Source organism: Zophobas morio, unplaced genomic scaffold (genome assembly GCF_036711695.1).
Source record: "Zophobas morio isolate AGI-343-1 ecotype UQ-CSIRO unplaced genomic scaffold, CSIRO_AGI_Zmor_V1 ptg000004l, whole genome shotgun sequence".
NCBI classification, from domain to species: Eukaryota; Metazoa; Arthropoda; class Insecta; order Coleoptera; family Tenebrionidae; genus Zophobas; species Zophobas morio.
The window spans coordinates 9,452,994-9,475,942 of record NW_026972109.1 but is presented as its reverse complement, the minus strand read 5'-3'; the positions used below and the strand labels follow the sequence as shown (position 1 = coordinate 9,475,942).

Sequence of the window (22,949 nt, the reverse complement as noted above, 5' to 3'; positions counted from 1 at the left end):
AATAACTACAATTATTTTAACAATGTACTTTGTGGTTTTTATACAGAGTGCTGAAATAATGGCATACCAACTCTATGACACGTTGTTGAGGACTGTTTATAGAACAGAAAAAAAATTAAAAAAATTCTTGAGCCCAAATATATTTGGAAAATATAGCCCATCAAAATTTAACTTTTATTTTCATATTTCACCATATTTTTCAAAATAATTTTGTAGGTATTTTGTTTTTATCCACAGTTTTCTTCATTTTATATTATAATAAAAAAAAAAAATTGCTTAGAATGAATTGGAAAAGTGTGGCTAATTTTTTTAATTTATCAGTCTAAATCGATATTTTGTTTCTGTAAGTGAACGTTAAATTGACGTAAGGGAATTTTGTAATGCTTTTTCCCAAACTTAGACTTGGGAACTTAATAATGTACCGTTGAGTTAGTGCGCCATTTTTTCAACATCCTGTATATATACAGAAATGATTAAAATTTGTTTATTTAAGATAGTAAATGAAATAAGAAATAAAGTTTATAGCAAATAGTCAGTACAACAAAAAAAGTTACGATTTGTGATTTTTTTAATTTTTTTCACATCCTAGATTATTAGTTTCCCCTCCCACCCGAGCGAAGAACATAATTAGCCCCGCCCACCCACCCTGTCTCCTTTTCGGTGGTTTATTTTATCCGATGTGAATAAAATGAATGATCTTATACTGAACAGAAATAAAATTAGTCGTTAGAATTAGAAGAAGGGAGAGGAGGGGGGCGGTGCTAGTACTTGCTAAGATGAGACTGATTTTGGCAAATAACATACCTTCCAAGAAAATGAAGGGCGGGTGGGCGGGGCTAATACTTGCTAAGATAAGACTGATTTTGGCAAATGACATAATACCCTCTATAAGAAAATAGAAGCTGGGTGGGTGGGGCCAGTATTTGATAAAATAAGACTGATTTTGGCACTTTTGACATTTTCGATCATTTTTTAACTATTTCTGAAAATTAGTTGTTGAAGACATTTTCTCGTAGATTTCGATTCTACCGCTTTTGCAAAATCGCCAACTGAAAACAGCTCGGTATAAAAATTTTGTAGATATAAAAGCAAATTGTTATTAATTTTTATTCCACAAAATACAATTATTTCAAGAATGTACTTTGTAGGTTTCATACATTTAAAGAAATGCTTCAAAATTGTTTATTTGGGAAAATAGAGAAGTCAGAACAGGTCAGTTACGATTAGCTGTTTATTTTACTTTTTTACATCCTAGATTCTAATATTAGTTTCCACTCTTAATCAACGGAAGAATATAATTAGCCCCTCCCACCCACCCTGTCTGCTTTCCAGTGATTGATTTTATGCGATCTAAATGAAATAAATGCTTTTATACTGAACAGAAATAACATTAGTCGTTAGACAGAGAAGAGAGAGGGGTGGGCGGGGCAATTACTTGCTAAGATAAGACTAGTTTGGCCACATGACATAACCCTCTAAGAAAATAGGCGGCGGGTGGGCGGGGCTAGTACGTGCTAAGGTAAGTCTGGTGTTAGCCAATGACATACCTTTTAAGAAAATAAAGGATGGGTTGGCGGGGCTAGTGTTTGATAAGGTAAAACTATTTTTGTATGAGTAGATATAACACGCAGAAATCGACAAATTACATTAAATAAAAACACATTCATTTTTCAAACGAGTTTAATAGAATACGCAGTTGACAGTTATGTGAAAAAGAATATAGGTCACACAAAAAAATGGAACAAAATTAATACTTCAGATAGAAAATTCTCCCTGACGACTTACATCTAAACGATATACATTATCAAACAGAATTCAGTGTATACTTATGATTTATTATACATTTATATATTGTTTATTTACTTTACATTATACTTTATAAACTGACATTGTTTGTACAGGAAAAAAATTATCGTGTAATTATCGATGCTCACAAGTTGTAGTTTACTGCCGCAGTTTTTATTAAAAAATCACGATCATTAAAAATTGAACCCTTTCATAAAATTCCACATGAAATAATCTCAAATACGTTACTTTGTTAAGCCGCCTACGCTTAACACCGAAATCTCATCCCCCTATTCTGAGTTTCCGTGCCGCCACTGTTCAGAATATTAATGAAGTTTATCCATAAGGTTGCCAACTAGTTTTTATGAAATTAGGGTAGTAAACGTCAAATTTAATTCAAAAGTAACCAAAACACTGGTTTTATTTTTCTAATTGACACGGTGGGTGGCAACACTTACGTACAATGGTGTTTAATTTTAAATTACAAATATACAACAAATCGATATATATATATAGCAGTAACAAGACAATATTCACAGCATTTAAAATTCGAGTGCATATTTACATACTAAGAGAAGGTTTTTGTAGAAATGAAGGCGATTATCATTAATATCACACTACCAGCTCCGACAGGTACTGCACTATCGCATGGTTCTCTTATCGCTTTGAAAAACTTCGAGTTTAGAGATTGGTACCCAGCGAAATCCGGACAGTTTTTGGCCAGGGCTTCGCTAAAACAAGTCTTGGTAAACTTCAAGTCCCTACAAGCAGTAAATTAAAATGTGAATTCGAAGGGAGAAAATATCTGTTACATGCACAAATCATCCTTTTTGACAACATCACTGAATCGGGCAAACAATTTCCTGAAACAGTTTCCTACTTCGTGTCCTGCCTGTTGACTCTTAAGGGCAGTCCGACAGTCACGGCCTTGAGAACTGAAGAAATCTACAAGTGGAATTAGAAATTGTAATCTTGGTTATAATATTATAACTTACTTTCCATATTTTTCTCTTTACAGACGAAAATCATGAAACTGGTAAAACTTTCATACATGAATTTAGGTAAGTACTTTTCATCTTTGGGGAAACACGGCTGCATATCTTTAGCCAGCTGTCTCATCATACCAATGAGAGTGGGTTTTTCATCATTACAAAATTGCTCTTTCCCTTTTGGAAGAAGACTGGCGGTGTAGGACAAGTAATCCGAAAATTGGCCGTAATGTGTTTTCACATCATCATACGCTGATGCTTGAGTGCTATAAATTCTGCACCTATCGTACACAAATCTTTCAAGTTTGCTTGTATTTCTAGATTCTTGTGCCAGGACAGTTTTCAGAGCAAGACCTAAATAAAAAAAAACAATAAAAACAATTTTATCAATTTTATCTTGATAGCTTTATTTTACTGATCCTAACACACGTATTCATAATTCAATTAACCTAACTATCATTTGCAAAACAATGCAACTATTGCGTAACTGCGTCAAGGTGGCACAACTCAAAACAAAAGTTTACCTTGGACACAACAGTTGAACTACCTGTCAAATAGCTAACTTGATTTTGAAAATTAAAAAAATTGATCTTACCTGCAATGATAAGAAAACCGATAACGTTCATGTTACGACACAATGGACTCTATAAACGAAATGGATGTTTACTATCCAACCAGCTCTTGATTCATCCAATAAAATGGGTTTCCCTAGATCATGAGTATACGAATGTTCTACGAATTTAGAGGCGCCGTAAACCCGCTACGTGATTTTTACGTCACTCGACCTTTATTTACGTCTGGTGGTCAAACAAGTGGGACTATATCAACGTAGAGTGGAAGCAAAAATGGTAGTTTTGTTTGTCATTACACACGGAACCCATTTTATTAATGATTGCCATTCATGGTTGCATAGTTGCGGAGTAATACGTAATGATTACAATACAACAGGTATAGAGAACAGGTTGGAGTTTTGGAAAAGGGCCAGATTTTGGGTGGGAGTTTATTTTTGCACTACGTGGATCAATATTTACGCGATTATTACGTTTGAGAAGTGGAGGTTTTGTTTGATTTAGCTGGGTGATAAGAGAAATGGAGCGGGGGTTGCATGCGAGTACTACATTTTTAACTGAGCTTTTATGAAATTTATTCAGTGTTAGAAATGTTTGGTTATTGTGGAAGAGGGGAAAATTCTTTGTTTCTTGATAGAGTTGTTGGCGATTAGATAACATCAACGCTCTATCGTAATAGCTACATGAAAAGAAAATTAATGGTGCATTCCACAAATGTTGCAGATTGCTACACTTTTGTTATTAGTTTAATTGGCATTTTTAATGTTGGAGTTATTTCTTTTCTATTACGTTTCTAAACTTAGACCCATTTTGTCACAATTTCTGGGAAAAACAATACTTTGTCAAGCTTTTCAGCGAAGTGTTAATAATAAATCAATTAAGTTAAGTGGTTTTCTACACGTGTGGCACATGTAAAAATAGCCGAATTTTATGACGTGCTCCATAAATAATTATTGGCTGTAGCATGTACAAAACGTAACTATGTAACATTTTTTGCTTTCCAGAAGTAATTTTGGGAAGTAGATATTATAATGGGATTCATTTGGTTTGGCATTAGGCGTTTCATTCTTCATAGGATATGAAAAAGTAGGTCTCTCGTCTGTTGCAATTTTATTAGACTAATAAAAGTTTGCGAAACTGTTGGACTCATTGTTGTAAAATTTTAGACCTATTTTATAAACACCATATAGATTGGGACGTAAATCCTATTTACAAACCATTCGAAAAATATTCACGAGGAAATAATTTTCCCATTCTAACGATTTTGCGCATCCTTTATGATTGATTGAACTTTTTACCTTAAAGCGAAAAATAGAACAGAAAAGGAGGCGCGATCCTTCAAATTATTATTTTTCGATAAAAAGGAAAATATTTTTCAGACCATTTATCACATTCTTCAGCTTTTATTAACAGTCTGATGAAAGTAGTGCACTTTGGAGCTGACCTTCATTTATATCACAGTTACATTAATTTATGTAAAGAAGGATAAAAATATTAGCCCACAAAATTTACGTCAATTTACTTTAAAATCCTAACGGAATTTTCAGTCTTAATTGTCACATTTCTTACTGTAATACTAATTATACTACTTTTTGTAACTTTTGATTTTGACAATGTTTTATAATTAGTAAATAACTTTGAATGTTTTAATCAGTTCATTAACGATTATATTGTCGTCAAAAATAATTACGTTGCTGGTGGTAACAACGTCTGTTGAGAAAGTAGTGTATGAAGCAATGTTAAAATCACTTTATTTTGCTTGTAGGGTTTCTCGACTGGCTTTTGGCTTAAAGCATATTTTTTTAAATCCTGCAAATTGCCATATTTCATTAGATAATCCTGGAAATGTAATAGGAGTTTTCGAAGAAATCAGTCCGAAAGAATTATGGTAGGAGTTTTCCAAGAAATAACGCCGAACGTAAATTGTGGGGGTCGAAATCTACAAAAAACTCTTTTAGTAATTTTTCAAAGTGGTTGAAAAAATGTCGAAATTTTTCATACTGAATCATTTTTGTTTTTGAAAAAGTCGTCTCAAATTCCAGAAAGAAATGTGGAATAGAGATATTGACTTGCTGAGTGGAAAAATATGCCTTGTTTATGGTCCCGGGCTAAGATTTTAGAAATCTTCGATTTGAATTTATTTTTTTTTAATCCTAAAAATTGGCATGCTTATTTCAATGGGTGATTCTATAAAAATGGTAGTTATCGAAAAATTGAGGCCGAAAGTAGTTTCTGAAGGTCGAAATCTACAAGTTTCTAGATCAGTTTGGAAAGTGGTTGAAAAAGGGTCAAAATTTTCATTAAAAAAACTACGTGTATTAAGAAAAAAGGCAAAATATAAGCCCCGCCCACCCACCCCTATTCCAATTGTGGTGATTTTTTTCATTCGCCATGAGCCCGGGGGGGGGGGGAGCTTAATTCCAAAATCCTGATTTTCCAACAAGAAATTTTCATTTGAAACATGATATTACTGCGGGTGGATAGGGCTAAAGCTTTGCCGCTTTTTTCGTTAATATACATATGCAGGTTTCGTTCAACACTATACTTAAAAACATGGTAATTTCTTGTAGACGAATAAGGATTTTGCACTTAACTTCCGCCCCTTCACGACGATTTAAAAAATATTATCACAAGTGAGATGGCGGCAGGTGGGGGGAGGGGCTTATATTTTGCGTTTTTTCGTAATAAGCACAAGATACATACTTAAAGCAAGTTTAAAATGGTAAAATTTTGTAGAGAAACATCGATTTTACAATAATGAAACTCCACCCTTCGGTCTTACAATAAATGAAACATTTATCACGATTGAGGTTAGGGCGGGTGGGTGGGGTTTATATTTTTCTCTTTTTTTTCCTTAATGTAAGTAGTTTTTTTCACGACAAGAAACTGAAAACATGTAATAAAAAAAAGAAGAAAAAGAGTAAGCCCCACCCACCCACCCACATGTCAGTTGTGACGATTTTCTAATTAGTTGTCAAACCGAGGGACGGGACGGAACAAAAATGCAAGTTCCATATTTCTCTACAGAAATTACTAAAACATGTTTAAAGTACTATCATATTATTCATATTGTTAAATAGACTATTTTGAAAAAAAAAAACGGAGACTAATAACCCCCTCTCTCTCCTCAACCATGTCCCTTATTGATGAATTCTTTCATAGTGAAATACAGTTTTTTTGAAAAATTCTAAAAAATGTCATATTTCACTCGGTGATTCCGGAAAAACGGTAGCAGTGTAGATATCGACGTACTAAATCAAAAAAGATAGCATGTTTATGATCCCGAGCCACCATTTTAGAAATATTCCATTTGAAATTCAATTTAAAAAGAAAAAATTGGTCAAAGGTTACATTATCAGAACTTCCCTCGCTCTTGAAATACAGTCCAACAAATTCCGCTTTTTTGAAAAATTATAAAAAAATGTTTTCTGAAAACCGTTATACTTATATTAAAAATCGGTGGTGTAAATGACACATCGAACCACCTGCGCCGTGGAGGTGCAAATTCCAAGGAGATGCCGTTTGCAGACATACGGACAATATGAAATATATTTAAAGCGAATACCAAGGAAAAAGAGTGTATTACTATCAGTGTACATGGTTAACTTCGATTGTTTATGTTTATACATCGAACGAATGTCACATAGAAATTTGTTTAATCTGAATGAGCTGTTTCCTCAAAAAGAGGACTAAAATTATTAATTAAGACACAATGGAACAAAATGAAAAAAAAAGATTTACGATTTTCGTTTTGTGATAATTTCTGTAAAGTATTTTATTCCCAAAACTTTCTAGGAAAATGGAGTCAGCCGTTCCTGATTTAATCAATAAAATAAACTGACTCATTCATTAATTTTTTTGAGCCCATCTGTTTAAGCAAATCTAAAAAATATGAACGCAATGATAAATCACAAGTAAAAACTCATCATATTTTTACACTTTGGCTCGAATTTATTCGGCAAAATTTTGAGATGATATCATCAATTTTTTGGGGTTGATAAACAGACACATTTTGATTGAAAAGTTACCATGTTTACAATAACTTCAAAACATCTGCAATATTTCAAAGTATTCGGTTCTGCAGATTCAAAATTAAATTATAGTGAACCAAGAGTTATAAGGTTATATGGCCATCATAAAATCATCCCATTGTGTCGAAGTTAAGTTGTTTACAATAGAAAAGGTTTTAGGGTCGTAAATAACGTGTCCACTGCAGCTCGACCGGCTCTTGTGGTTTCGTTCAGGGGCGGCTTTCACTAAATATGAAAATCCACCACTCCACTATTTCTTTACTACCTGCAGCCGCTGAGGGTTCCGAAATAACCACTCGCTTTGAAAGCCGGCCCTGTTAAATATGAGCAAGAAATGTTTAGAAGGTGATTTATTGCCAACCGGTAAGCTTAGTGCGAACTACACAAAGGGGGTATTTATTTGCGGTCAACTACTTTTATGATGGCCATATAACCTTATAGGTCTTGGTTCACTATACAAAGTGTTGTTGATATTTTTTCCAAAAATGTAGACGTTTCGGGCAAAAATTCAACACGGCGTCGTAAACTACATGTGTAGTACTATGTTGTTTTGTACAATTTAAAACCCATTTACTGTGTAGAATTTTGAAGTGACGTCATCACGTTGTTGTTAGGAATGAGTAGACAAATTTTGGTGAGCGTAGAGCAGTACTTTCGGAGATTATCTGTCTAATAAAAGCAAAGACAGTTTATTGCTGTCGTTTTTATTATTTAAAATTCGAGTGCACATTTACATACTAAGAGAAGGTTTTTGTAGAAATGAAGGCGATTATCATTAATATCACACTACCAGCTCCGACAGTTACTGCACTATCGCATGGTTCTCTTATCGCTTTGAAAAACTTGGCGATTAGAGATTGGTACCCAGCGAAATCCGGACAGTTTTTGGCCAGAGCTTCGTCAAAACAAGTCGTGGTAAACTTCAAGTCCCTACAAGCAGTCGATTAAAATGTGAATTCGAAGGGAGAAAATATCCACTACATGCACAAATCATCCTTTTTGACAACATCACTGAATCGAGCAAAGAATTTCCTGAAACAGTTTCTTCCTTCGTGTCCTGCCTGTTGACTCTCACAGTCACGTTTTTGAGAACTGAAGAAATCTACAAGTGGAATTAGAAATTGTAATCTTGGTTATAATATAACTTACTTTCAATATTCTTCTCTTTACAGACGAAAATCATGAAACTGGTAAAACTTTCATACATGAATTTAGGTAAGTACTTTTCATCTTTGCGGAAACACGGCTCATTTTTGTGGCCAACTGTTTCATCATATTAATGAGAGTGGGTTTTTCATCGTTACAAAATTGTTGTTTCCCTTTTGGAAGAAGAGTAGAGGTGTTGGACAAGTAATCCCAAAATTGGCCGTATTGTGTTTTCACATCATGAAACGCTGATGCTTGAGTGCTATAAATTTTGCACCTATAGTTCACAAATGTTTCAAAGTTACTGATATTTCTAGGTTCTTGTGCGAGGACACTTTTCAAAGCAAGACCTAAAGGAATAAAATCAAAACAACAATAAAACCAATTTTCTCAATTTTATCTTTATAGCTTTAATCCCTTTATTGATCCTAATACTCGTATCAAAGTTCAATCAACCTAACTAACATTTGCAAAACAATATGTTTGCGCGAAACATTTTCTTATGCTACACTTATCCTTAAAACTACGTCTTATAGTTATAGCACTCATAATCGTTACATCTTACATTGACAATAATATAATTTTTCTGCAATGTCAATATTAGTGTCAGTGTCACTTAGAACTCTAATTATGTCGCCACTGAAAAAAAAAACAATTTCGATTCTCAGAGCGGGAACGTATAACATGTTTGAATGCATTACTCGACCTTTTTTGCAAGACTGTTTGGAAAAAACTAGATGCAGTCATAAGTGAAGATGAAAGAGACGGCTTTTAGAAATGTAGCTTCAAATTATTAAAAGATCATATTGCTACGAAATAAACCCATACGCCGCCTCGGTACGACACCTATGGGTCTTCTAGTGCGTAGTACGACTCATCGATGACAGGGGCCGGTGCTCGCTAGAGAAAGGCCTGGCACCGGATATCGCGACGGACCTAGAAAACCCTCGAAGCGGCGTTCTGGATCTATCGAGAGAAACGGTGTAGGTTTTAAATAGAGGCCACCGTCGGGAACGATTATTATTCAGTTATGGAATTGTGTTTCACAAAAATGCGTATGTGCATTCGTCAGTAATGCAGCAACAATATAGGGGAGAAATACTGACCTATTGGTTGCAGAAAAAGTTTTAGATAGAATATAAAGGTAACAACAAACTTTAAAATTTTACTAATTGACGAAAAATGTTGCATTTTGCAATCCCTTTAGTCTGTTTGGGTAAGTAAATCGTCTTAAAACAAGACATAATCATGCAAGACCTACATATAAATGAAGAGTATTTATGATTGTAGATAACAATGAACCTTCAACGACATGACAATCTGGGGTAACCCATTTTGCAGGCATTTGCAAAGCTTGATGTAATTTAATTTTCAAATCGAAAAAGAAAACGAAAATTTTATTGAAGTTGAATTTAACACGTGTATATGAATAACGCTTTTGTGTTATCTCTTTTTGTATTAACTGATACACTAAATACTTCTGAACATGTTGTACATTGTCACAAGTAGCCAAAATTTCTAAATTATTCATGTGCAAAATTAATCAATTTACAAACTAAATATTTACGTGACAGAAAGTCAATCCCGCTTCCCAATGTAAGGTCCTAAGCCGTCAGCATAACTGTTACAATTATATTTGTAATTATAATTTTAAATTATAACTGTAAGCATAAGGAAAACTTTATAAGTAAATGTTTTGTGCAAATATGCTAATGCAAATTTTTGCGTCACTGTGGCAAGGTGGCATAATTCCAAACATAAATTTACCTTGGACAAAACAACTACCTGTCAAATCGCTAACTTGATTTTGGAAATAAAAAAAAATGTTCTTACCTGTAATGATAAGGAAACCGATAACGTTCATGTTGCAACCCAATGGACTCTAGAAATGAAATGGATGGAAGTGGTTTGTGAAATGGATGTTTATTTATACAGCCAGCTCTGGAATCGTCCAATAAAATGGGTTTTCCTAGACTGTTTTGGAAATTTCGTTCTACCCTATAAAATTTTATTGACGGTAACGAAACGGGCAGTAGTACAATGGTAAGAAATATTTATGGCTCACACCAGTTCACTTAAATTTGTCTGAGAACATTTGGCAGGTAGTTGTACTCACAAAATAATGGTCATTTCCATTCGTAAGTGACGATGGACCCTGCCCGGACCTGGATTATTCTGGTTTCTAACATCTGGGTATTACCGGCACGCGACAACTTAAGTTATAAATATCTCTTGCTATTGTACTACTTTCTGTCTCGTTATTGCCAATAAAATTTTATAGGGTACAATGAAATTTCCAAAACTATACAATACAACAGGTATAAAGAACGCATAGTACTTTTGGAAAGGGGGCAGATTTTGGGAAGGAAGTTTATTTTTGGATTTGGTCAATCAATATTTGCGCGATTATTAATGTTGAGAACTGGAGGTTTTGTTTGATTAGTTGGGAGATAAGAGAAATGACGGGATGGGTTGCATGCGAGTACCACCTTTTTCACTGATCTTTTATGACATCATATTTTTATGATTATTATAATAACTTTTGGATATCGAAATCTACAAGAAAATTTTTTAGTCCATTTTTAAACGTGGTCGAAAAAATGTCGAAATTTCCATTCAAAAATTGAGCTTTTGGAAAATTTGTCTAAATATTCGCAGATAAATCTGGTACTGCTTATTCGAAAAATATACAGTATTTATGGTCCCGGAGCACGATTTTTGGAATATTCGGTTTGAAATTTGATTTTTTGTATTCCAAAAATAGCCATATTTGATCGCAAAATTATACTGTAAAATTTATACACGTGAAAAATTAACGATTTTTGCAGTTTCATAATTTCATGATAATTCTTTCATCAAAGTGATTAGGTAAATATTTTAGATTATTATCTGTCGGAAATAGAAATTTGGACAAATACTGATGCACGACCGATTTTCTGACCTTTCTAACTTTATTTTAATCATTATTATAATGGCATAGTGTCACGTTTTAGCCATCAACAACCTACTTAACATACATATTTTAATGTATACTTTTCAATCGATTACTCAGGAGGAACTAAAATTACTTTTAAAATACACTAATACAAAAAGCCTGAAATAATTTTTAGCATTTGGAGCTAACCGGTTGCGCGATTCAGGATTTTAACTTTCAAATTAAATACAATACAAATCAAATAGTTCTAAAATACCACTTGACATTTTATGTTATTCTCTGAAGTACTGTTTTTTTTAGCCACAATCTCAACTAAAAGTGACTCAAGTGGGTAGCATGTGTAGGTTAAACGTATTGTTTATGCACTAAATACGATAATGTCAAAACGCGAGGTACCTTGCTTAAAATGTCGTTTTATAAAAACAAGAATTGGTTGATTGCATAATAAATACGATTATCTTTCAAAAGTAATTTATTTTAACATGAACAATTTGGCACACATCTTTATAACTTATTTAAAATTATTTTATTAGTTATAAATTCTGAACTCCGCAACATTTTAGGATGGAATTATTGTATATTTGTACAAACATCGATGAATAATTCGTTGTAGTGACTAGAATCTCTTTCAAGCTTTAAACATCTACCACAACCCCTATCTTCGTTGTCTTTTTACCTTGTACGAAGCTGTAAATTTTAGAATTTTACTTTATCACACTGTGTGATCACCATTAACTGTTAGTTAATATTAATTGCCACAAATCGAGGAATTAGGAAGACGGATATTATCAAAACTTCGCTGCTAAAATAACCCGCAGCCCGGTTACACAAAGCCCCAATTGCCCTAAAAAACTGCGAATTCAGCATTCTGAAGGCCGCAAAATGTGGACATCCATAAACCATCGCTTCATCAAAACACTTCTCGACAGAATTAAGCTCGCTGAAACACGATAATCAAAAACCAGCAGCCACCCATAAACACCCACTTACAAACACAAAAGGTCGTACGTAAGCAACTCATTATCGAATATCCGAAAATACCGACAAGAGCAATTCGCAATTTTTTCACCATCGTCGTAATCTATGAGGGCTTCTTTGCAATCCTCGCCCTGATCGCTGAAAAAAACTTCGCCACTTATTAGCACTAAACGAGTTCGTTACACTTACTTTCAATAGTTCGATTACCACACAAAAATTCCATGAAATCGGCGAAACCCTCGTACATGAATTTCGGCAAATAAGTTTCGTTGCGTGTGAAACACCTTTGTATGTCTGCAGTGATTTGTTTCATAATCGGGATGAGTTTGTTGATGTCTTCGGAACAAAACGTGGGTTTTTGGAGGTTGTCGAAGTAGTCGTTAACGATTTTTAGGCGATTTTTTATCTCGTCCATGAACGGAGTATCGGTGGAGTTTTTGCATCTCGAGAAAATAAAGGTTTGGGGGAGTAATTTGTCGAAGATGGTGGTTGCTAGGGTGCTTTTCAACCAACAAACTGAAAAAAATGTACGAAATTTAGGTCAGAATAATTTAGGTTCGAAAGTGATAAATATTATCTAAATAATTCGTCTGTTGTACAACCTAGTAAATTAGCTTGGTAAATGTTAATAAAATAAAACTAACCTATCTCAAAGTTTATTCAACTATAGCTGTATTTATTTAGTGATACGAATAAGAACGGTAAATAGTGTAACGATTACATTCACAAAAACATACCTGTCAAGAACCAAAAAATAATTCTCATGTTGTTGTGAAACACTAACACTGAAATGCGAACTTCTACGAGTTTCAGGCGCCAGAAAGCCGCTACGCGACGGCACGCCTCCGAAAGCTCTCTGAAAGTGCGCTGCTGAAGGCTGAAAGACAAGATTGACATGTAACAGGTAAAGTTTACCTATTATTGTTAGCTAATGTTTAATTACTGGTTGCCTATAATACCTTCATTGTAATTTTTGCGACAAAAGCTTCTCATCGTTAATCAATAAAACTGTCGCACAAATAAATATTACAACGTGTGTGAATTTATAAAGATAGCATTAATGTTGGCTCTTTAGCGTCATTATAAATTTATAGGGCAGTTCGTGTCGCTGTTTTTTTTATGTTGCCAGATGTTACACTTTTACTATCGCACATTATGGATGAGGGAAAAATGTTCACACAATAAACACTTCAATGGTGTGTAAATATACGTATTATCGATGTTCAGGAAATGTTAGAAAGTTCTATATAAGGTGTAATTGTTTTGTTGGAGTATTTTTTCGCGGAATAATTTTATACGTGCTTATTGTTGGTAAACGTGTATCGTTGTTTCCGTGATTATGGAGTGTCCAGTGTCACGTGACTCATGTGATACGTGATATAATATACTGAGGTTTAGGTGTTGTTGTCACCGCATCTGTTTTTACTGAGAAAAATCCTGTCTCTGCAGTTACTTTTTTATTTTTGATCATTACTTATATTGCGGTTTCCGTATTTGCAAATTTTTGATTTCACAATAATCCAAAATCTTCACTATCGTCATTGAAACAAACCTTCCACGAACAGATTATCTTAAGTGAAGTCGGTTTTTATGCTTTTTTCTGACATTTATAAATCCAAAACTATTTAAATTTTTTCGTCCCGTAAAGTTCAGTTGCACTCGAGCGTAAAAATAGTATTTCTACTCTTTCTTATCCGTTATCGAAAAACGTATTTCCTGAAGAGTGACAACTGAGACAAAGTTGCAATAAAAACTTCATCCGAAACTAAATTAAGACAGCCGCTATAAAAATACCTCGAAACAAGATTTGAAACGTGGGAGGTGGTGATGCAAACGAAAAAAATATTGGCTGCACACCAAAATTACCGAAAACAATACGAAAGAACGCAACAGATGGATTATTTCACATTTACGTAACACGTTTTACCGGTAATACAATCACTACTCTAAATCGAGGTTTCGTTTTTCACCGAGATATTAAAAATAATTTATAACTTTAATTTAGCAGCGTGCAAGCAAAAACCGACTTGCATAATATGCAAATGTCAGTATATTGGCTTAGTTCAAGGAAGTCACAGAGCCTTGAAACCAGAAACTTTTCATCAAAGGGTCACAGATCAGAAAAGGCTGGGAGGTCAGCAGCGATTGACTTTTGGCGCAAAACTCCTCCATGGTCTTTAGTTTTCGAAATTCACATCATTTGACTCACAAATTTGTCACTAATTGACAATCGTGTCATTAAGATACGAATGGACAAGATGCAAACTTTGATTTGTTTCTATGTTAATTAGTGAAAAACCCGCGACCTTTCGGAGAATTTCCCGGTGAGAGATTAAGTTTTCTCGTGTTACACAAGCGCTTTGTTAGATTTAGACAAAAATAAGGAGATATGGTTCGTTTATGGCGGCAACTGCGCATCACCTTAAAAAAGGGTCCAAGGAAGGTCAAGTTTGGTTCCCATCGTCACGGATGGGAGGTGTTGAACGGAGCTTCGATTGGATTAAAATTAGCTAGCGATAAATATAACATGGAATAAACAGACGAGGTCTTGGCACTTTAACAAATATATCACTCAAGAACGTTTTTACAAATTCGCAGACGTGCTGAAGTTGAACTGACAGTCCATAAAATCTTGTAAACAAGAAACGACTTTCAAGACAGATTAAAAGCTCCATTTTTCATACGCTCAGTGGTCGATGGCGTTGGTGTGACAGTTTTCACAATGAAGCCATTTTTAACAGATATGTTAAAGTGGGATTTATAAACTTGCTGTTGACGTTGAAGTTCCCGCTGACGTTGCTTTTAGAGATGAAAATTGTCATTTATAAACTTCGTTTCCAAGTTGCCGTTGATAGTAACTGTAATGTTCAAGTTTTGGCGTATATAAAGGGGTTATAGAAGAAAAGTGGAGAATTTCAGTTCATTACTACAAAAATTTACCATTTTAGAGATGTTCTAAGTTTCTTGTTGTCGAAATAAGTGTGCACATACTAAAAAAATAGGCAAAATGTAGCCCCGCCCACCCACCCTATCTCAATTGTGATGAAATTTTCTATTCTTCGTAAGCCAAGGGGGCGGAGCCTAATTGCAAAATCCGTATTTCCTTATTAAAATTTGGCATTTTAAAAGTGTTTTAAGTTTCTAAGAATAAAAAAATTCATCACAATTGAGATGGGGTGGGTGGGCGGGTTTTCATTTTGCCTTTTTGTTTTAATATGTGTAGTTTGTGTAGACTTCTTTTAACAACATGACACTTAAAACATGTCTAAAATGGAAAATTTGTATAAGGAAATATCGATTTTGCAATTAGGCTCCGCCCCATTAACTGCAAAATCCATATTTTCTTGCAAAAGTGTACCATTTTAACATGTTTTAAGTTTAATGGTAAATTTTTGTAGGAAAGTATCGATTTTGCAATTAGGCTCCGCCCCTCGGTCTGACAACGAATGGAAAATTCATCACAATTGAGATTGTGATGGATATGGGTGGGGCTTAATTTTTGGCTTGTTTTTTTTTTTAATATACATAGTATTCTTTAAAGAACACGACACTCAAAAACATGTTTTTCATTTCTTGTAGAGAAATAAGGATTTTGCAATTAAAATCCGCCACTTTGGCTCACATGAATAAAAAAATCATCAGAATTGAGATAGGACGGGTGGGCGGGGCTTATATTTTGCCTTCTGTTTTAATATCTGTGGCCACGTTTTCACAACAAGAAACTGAAAAACATAGTTAAAATAGTACATTGCAATAATTGCAAAATCGATATTGCCTTTCACAAATTTTCCATTTTATTATAATTAGCGTTAAAAAAATGGAAGAAACAAAACAGTGAAAAATCGAAAAATGTAAAACTAAAAACTCGCAAAATCGAATATTTGTAAAAGTGAAAAATCGTAAAATCAAAAACTCGCAAGACCAAAAAATTGAAGAAACAAAAAATGGAAAAATCGAAAAGGGGAAGAACAAAACAATGAAATATAGAAAAATGTATAACTGAAAACTCGTAAAATAGAAAATTACAAACCAAGAATCGAAAAATTGAGAAATCGTAAAATTAAAAAGCTAAGAATCTTTATAAATTGAAAAATCGAAAAAGTAAAAAACATAACGGTGAAAAGTCGAAAAATTGAAATTGTAAGGTCAAAAAATTGCAAATTGAAAAACTCAAAGTCTGATTGAAAAATCGAATATTTGTAAAAGTGAAAAATTGTAAAATCGAAAACTCGCAAGACCGAAAAATGGAAGAAACAAAAAATGGAAAAATCGAAAAGGGGAAGGTCAAAACAATGAAAAATCGAAAAATGTATAACTGAAAACTCCCAAAATCGGAAAATTGCAAAATAAGAATCGAAAAACTGAGAAATCGTAAAATCTAAAACTAGGAACCTTTAGAAATTCAAAAATCGAAAAAATGAAAAACAACGGTGAAAAGTCGAAAAATTGAAATTGTAAGGTCAAAAACTGCAAATTCAAAAAGTCAAGAGCGGATTGAAAAATCGAATATTTGTAAAAATGAAAAATTGTAAAATCGAAGACTCGTAAGACCGAAAAAGTGAAAAAACAGAAAAATGGAATAATCAAAATGGGAAGAACAAAACAATGAAAATTCGAAAAATGTATAACTGAAAACTCGCAAAATAGAAAATTGCAAAATAAGAATCGAAAAATTGAGAAATCGTAAAATTTAAAAACTAAGAATCTTAATGAATTGAAAAATCGAAAAAGTGAAAAACATAACGGTGAAAAGTCGAAAAATTGAAATTGTAAGATCAAAATTGCAAATCGAAAAACTCAAGAGCTGATTGAAAAATCGAATATTTGTAAAAATGAAAAATTGTAAAATCGAAGACTCGTAAGACCGAAAAATTGAAAAAACAGAAAAATGGAAAAATTGATAAAAGGAAGAAACAAAACACTGAAAAAACGAAAAATGTAAAACCGAAAACTCGAAAAATTAGAAAATTGCAAAATAAAAATCGAAAAATTGAGAAATCCTAAAATCTAAAAACTAGGAATCTTTAGAAATTGATAAATCGAAAAAGTGAAAAACATAACTGTGAAAAGTCGAAAAAATTGAAATTGTAAAATCGAAAATAATAAATATGTTTTAACCATCATTGTTGGGAAAAGAAGTCTACACATATTAAAACAAAAAGGCAAAATGTAACCCCGCACACCCTACCTATCTCAATTGTCATGATTTTTTTTATTCGCCGTGAACCAAGAAGGCGGAGCTTAGCTGCAAAATATTTATTTATTTCTTAACAAGAAATTAAAACATGCTTTTGAGTATCGTGTTATCAAAGAATACTAGTGTACTAAGAAAAAAAGGCATTTGGGATCAGGGCGGGAATGGGTGGGGCATAATCTTTGTCTTTATTTTTTTCTTAATATACATAGTATTCTTTGAACAATACGATTCTCAAAAACATGTTTTCAATTATTCAATTTCTTGTAAAGAAATAAGTATTTTGCAGTTAAGCTCCACCCCCTTGATTCACATCGAATAAAAAAATCATCACAATTGAGATAGGGCGGGTGGGCGGGCTTTCATTTTGCCATTTCGTTTTAATATCTGTAGACTTCTTTTCACAACATGAAACTTAAAACATGTTTAAAATGAAAAATTTGTATAAAGAAATATCGAATTTGCATAGACTCCGCCTCATAATTGCAAAATACATATTTCCTTGCAATCATTTTAACCATGTTTTAAATTTTTTGTCGTGAAAAGATGGCTACGTATATTAAGAAAAAAAAAAAAATGCCAAAATATAAGCCCCGCCCACCCTCCCTATCGCAATTCTGATAATTTTTTTATTCGTCGTGGGTCAAAGAGGCGGATTTTAATTGCAAAATCTTTATTTCTCTACAAGGAATAAAAAATATGTTTTTGAGTATTGTGTTGTTCAAAGAATACTATCTATACTAAGAAAAATCTAAGCCCCACCCATATCCATCACCAGCTCAATTGTGACGGATTTTTCATTCGTTGTCAGACCAAGGCAAGGGGCAGAGCCTAATTGCAAAATCGATACTTTTCAATAAATAGTTACCATTTTAAACATGTTTTACCTTCCTTGTTGTGAGAAGAAGACTGCACATATTAAGAATAAAGGGCAAAATGTAAACCATTTTTGATTATTGGTTTTATTTTTAATATTTTTTTCTGATTACGACAGTCCGTCTTCACCACTTTTTACTTCTTGAGCATGCTGACCAAAATTTTCCTGTTGTCCCCACCAATAACTTCTCACAATTTTTCATTCGTATTTTTTTTTTAGAATTGCTTATGCAGGGTGACTAGAAAAAGAAAATTGATTTTATTTGTGTACCTTTTGAATATGGTTTCATTTAGTTCCAGAAATCATGCCGTTATATTCTTCTGTGTACTTTCTTTGCCCTTCATTTTTCTTTTTATGTTCCTGTATTCTGAGGATTTAACTAAACTGTGCAACAATTACTCCATTAATAATGTTAAATAAATCCTTACAGAAATATTATTCTTTATTTTTTTTAGCTGTCATGTCATGGGAGAAATTGCTTTCAGAAGTAATCAAAATATTTGTTCTTGTATCGACTAATGTCAAGTATTCAGTCGTTCACGGTTCAGCATTAGTGGTAATATAATTAATGTCAACAAATTATCAAAGTAGCAAAACACATGTGATTACCGATCGGTTTAATTGGAGGCAAACGAATATTTTAATGAATTTTTTACTTTTATTTTTTATTGAAAATGGTAAAGAGGTCAAGTGAGGTGAGTTCTTTGTCAGCACTTCGTTATTAAGTTTTTTTGGTACAAAAAATTCGGTTGCAATGATGGTTGCGTAAAAATATTTAAAAATGTAATTTTGTCGCGAGTCAACGAACTCGCGAAATATTTTTGCAATGCAAAGTCACCGGTTTTTGCTCGCCACATAACAACTCTCGAACGAGCCTGACAATTGTCCATTTTGTGCGATTTTCTTGCCGATTACATAAATTCGCATCGAATGCCAAAACGCTTTCTCCCGCCCATCACATTGCATAAAATCTCATCTCCAGAAAATGTTTATAGTTTCCATTAAATCGAATTTCGTCCAATTCGCACAAAAACCTTAACCGTACCTGTGTTCCACCGTACGAAACACCTCTCACAAGTAAAAGTTGTTCCATAACACGTTCACTCTTATTTCAACTGGAATTACAGGTCAATATGGATACCTCACAATTTCTTTTATTTTTCATTCACGTATCGTACGCTCTTATTTTTACACTTTACTCCATTTACATTTACGTAACGAGCATATCAACGTAGCTGGAAGGAAAACCGAAAGGTGAACAACCCCTCCTGTTGAAACAAATCACAAAAGAATAACGAAAAATCCTGTCATTGTTCCAGAAGCACCCGAGGGTGGTTCGGCTCCTGCAAATCCTGCTGAAGCTCAAGTTCAGCAGAGCCGACCATGCCCGACGCCGGCCGAACCGCTTCGGTTCACACTTTCATATGTCTTTGGTCTGTTAACACACTGCAACTATCCTCAATAACGTTTGGTGGACCACCGCAGGTTTGCATCTTGTGCTTGTGCGCGATGTGTTTACCCAGCTGTACGGCCTTCAGGTGCAGTGATAACGTGCAGTGATAAAGGATAATGGATTTGGATGAAGAGCGACTTTTTAAAGGTACCGTTGGGGCGCTGCAGGGGATTGGGGTTTGGGTGGCCTATTTCACACAACCTTAAGAAAAGCCTTCAGGGGGAAATTTTGACATTGTATTTTTTTCACAGATCGTAATCTGAGAAGGGTGGAATTAATTACAATTTTGTGCAGGGTTTGCTGTACTGTTGTTTTAATAATGCAGTTCTTGTGATTGACATTTAACTAAATGTTGTTTATAAGGCGGTTTTTAAATTTTTGTACAAGGTGAAAAAATACTTTGCGTTTTGGGGTATTGAATGGTAATTTTGTGTCAAGAGCAGCTGCATAAATGAACAAAAGAAACTTTGATTTAGCTTTTTTAATTTGTAGACATATTTTCGTCTTCAGTTAGTTGGGTTTATAAATAAGTAGTTAAAACTGGACAGTTTTGTGGTACTAGTTTATCTTAGTTTATTAAAATATTTAGATTTTTAAACTTAGTCCACCATATGGACTTCAACTATTTGATTAATGTTTTTTTTTTATTTAAGACATTTTAATTTGACTCTGCTTTCGATTTACTGAAGATACGAATGTTTCGTCTCCAGTTTACAGAATTTTTAGAAATTTATCAATTAACATAATTAGAATTATAAATAATATACAGTACGTTTTTTACAAGAGTAGAATGAGGTTGTACCAAGCACTGTTATACGAGAATGTTTCCAAAAACAGTTCATTACAGCTAAGTAGTTTTTCGACACTTAACCCTGTTTGAAAATACACTAGATCTAAAAATAAATTTAGAACAAATGTTACTGAATTACGAAACTCGAAAAGTCTCATTCTTGTTCTAATTTTAAAATAATTATGTTTAAGGGTTTTTTTCTATTGTCGCATTACAAGTTGCACTGACCTTAAATTTAGTGTTAAATTTATTGTCATGTCAAACCAGGCTTAAAACTTACATTCTAATCGTACATTCGATCTAAATAGGTTTAAAAAATTGCCATAGCAACGTCGTAAAATCCTGATTTTGTCATTGAGATCATACGTTTATACATATTTCGTTTCTAACCTAGTCTTTCAAAATATCTTAGAACTTATAAGAATCATTATTTAGAAATGTAGTTTAAAACCTAATTTATGCACTTAATGAACAAATTTAAGAAAAAAATCCTAATGCACCATCAGTCATGATGAAAAAAAGTTAGTAGTAGTTTATATGTTAAATACGTTTTTGGTGTCTAAATTTAAATATTTTAACGATTTTTGAAATCAATTACAAGCGTCATACTTCAATAACCACAAAATGTTTCCGTTATTTGGGACGGTTTTATGGAAAATCTGTTAGTCAAATGGAATTTTAAAAACATGCTCTCGTTTACTCGTCCTTTATTTACGTGAGAACATAAACGTCTAACTAACTATATATTTTACATTTCTAGTTCGTGTTTACGAGTGTTTACTTGTCATTATGCACTGAAGTGGGTTTTTAAGAATTAAAAAAATATTATTGTTGTTCATTAGGATTTTTTTATGGCTGCAGATGAGTCCATTTTTTCCTTTCAGTGAAATTTGTATTGTTTTTAATTTCCGAGTGTCCTAATTCACAACAAATTTAAAAAAGTAGCACATGTAAGTCTGCAGTAAATGTTGGTCTAATATTAAACGTCAACACTGATTTACAACTCTTAAGGAGGTTTCTTTTTCGTTTCAGAATAGTACAATCACACCGACTGTTAAAATGAACTATATTAACAATTAAAATAAAATAGTAGCATAAAAATAAAATGTACACAATTTTATTGAAATAATTTATGACTTCAGTTGTACAGAATGAATGAAGTTAAAGTGTATAAAACAGAAAATTTTATATCAAAAATACTTTGGCACTTACATGTCGTCCACGTGAAGCGCGTGCAGCGAGCTGTTTCAAAATACATATAAAAAAATATTTTAACTCAGTTGTTAGAAATTTTATTTTAAATTAAAAATTTTTCAGATACAAAAAAACTACCAACATGTTGAAAGTGATTTAAACAGAAGTTTCCTTGCTCCCAAAGCACAATCAATCCAGCGTTTTAAATACGTAAATATAAAATTTTCCGTTTATGATTTAATCACTAAAATAAATTCTAAAAAATAAAAGTATGTTAGTTGATCGGGAAATAAAAAGGTATCAGCGTTGGCTAAGATATGTGGTGGTAGATATAGAATTATCAACCTATTATTTAATCTGAGGAGGAATAAACAAACAAAAATTGATCTAAGCTTACTTAGACAGAGCTTCCCTCACCTCTTAAATAAAATGAAACAAATCCAGTTATACAGGAAAACATGTAAAATTTGATTTTGCAAAATTTTATTTATGATGAATGTTAACACTTATGGTAAATAAAAAAATTAAAAAATATAGATTATACAAATCACAGTGAAAAAAAAAATCGCTACGGATGGGATTGGAACCCTCACCGGGCAGAGCACAAATTCGAGAATAAACGAAAAAGTTTTGTTTTACAAGCTACTAACATGGATATTAAATATGAAAATACAATAATTAAAATTAATAATTAAAAAGCCCGAGATTTCTACAAAATGGTGTAATTTTTGGGAAAATTGGAAGTGAAAATTTTAAAAATTATTATTATTATTACTTAATTAAAATGAAAAGTAGAAAAATTACAAATCAAAAATTGAAAAATCTAAAAATTGAAACATTTTTTCAAAAAAAAAAAAAATTGTAATAATTAAATTTTATTAAAATAGAATGTAATCTTAGATTCTATTATTTTTCAATATAAAATCCAACTTTCGTTCTTTAGAGCCAATAAGAATGAATGATTAAAACGAATTACAGGGGGTGGGTGGGCAGGGCCAGTTTTTCTTT

At 32.9% G+C, this 22,949-nt stretch overlaps 4 protein-coding genes across 6 annotated transcripts in view; 1 reads left to right on the top strand and 3 right to left on the bottom strand.

Annotated features, from left to right (window-relative positions):
• Positions 1–2,175: 2,175 nt before the first annotated feature.
• On the bottom strand, positions 2,176–3,619 carry LOC135140735 (uncharacterized). The gene is made up of 4 exons (XM_064071408.1): positions 3,370–3,619; positions 2,781–3,128; positions 2,598–2,730; positions 2,176–2,546 (listed from the first exon to the last, which is right to left on the bottom strand). Exons 1-4 carry the CDS (start codon positions 3,398–3,400, stop codon positions 2,354–2,356), a joined length of 705 nt encoding a protein of 234 aa, XP_063927478.1. The 5' UTR covers positions 3,401–3,619; the 3' UTR covers positions 2,176–2,353.
• A 4,458-nt stretch (positions 3,620–8,077) lies between these two features.
• Positions 8,078–10,493, bottom strand: LOC135134936 (uncharacterized). 2 transcript variants are annotated; one of them, XM_064063841.1, is made up of 4 exons: positions 10,354–10,487; positions 8,524–8,870; positions 8,356–8,476; positions 8,078–8,304 (listed from the first exon to the last, which is right to left on the bottom strand). In XM_064063841.1, exons 2-4 carry the CDS (start codon positions 8,579–8,581, stop codon positions 8,112–8,114), a joined length of 372 nt encoding a protein of 123 aa, XP_063919911.1. In that variant the 5' UTR covers positions 8,582–8,870; positions 10,354–10,487; the 3' UTR covers positions 8,078–8,111. The 2 variants fall into 2 exon arrangements, with proteins under 2 accessions (XP_063919911.1, XP_063919919.1); XM_064063849.1 differs by lacking the exon at positions 8,524–8,870 and having other exon boundaries at positions 10,354–10,493.
• A 1,416-nt stretch (positions 10,494–11,909) lies between these two features.
• On the bottom strand, positions 11,910–13,331 carry LOC135140726 (uncharacterized). 2 transcript variants are annotated; one of them, XR_010282292.1, is made up of 4 exons: positions 13,171–13,331; positions 12,623–12,949; positions 12,446–12,571; positions 11,910–12,395 (listed from the first exon to the last, which is right to left on the bottom strand). XR_010282292.1 is itself a non-coding variant. In XM_064071390.1 (4 exons), the coding sequence occupies exons 1-4, from the start codon at positions 13,328–13,330 to the stop codon at positions 12,194–12,196; spliced, it is 825 nt and encodes a 274-aa protein (XP_063927460.1). In that variant the 5' UTR covers position 13,331; the 3' UTR covers positions 11,910–12,193. The 2 variants fall into 2 exon arrangements, 1 of the variants encoding a protein (XP_063927460.1); XM_064071390.1 differs by having other exon boundaries at positions 12,446–12,581.
• The window catches only part of LOC135140711 (mucin-2-like), a 43,387-nt gene continuing 33,701 nt past the window's right edge, over positions 13,264–22,949 (top strand). Inside the window, exons 1-2 of the mRNA XM_064071372.1 lie at positions 13,264–13,337; positions 19,824–20,104. The gene's annotated coding sequence lies outside the window, so the exon portion shown is untranslated. The remainder of the gene's footprint in view (positions 13,338–19,823; positions 20,105–22,949) is intronic.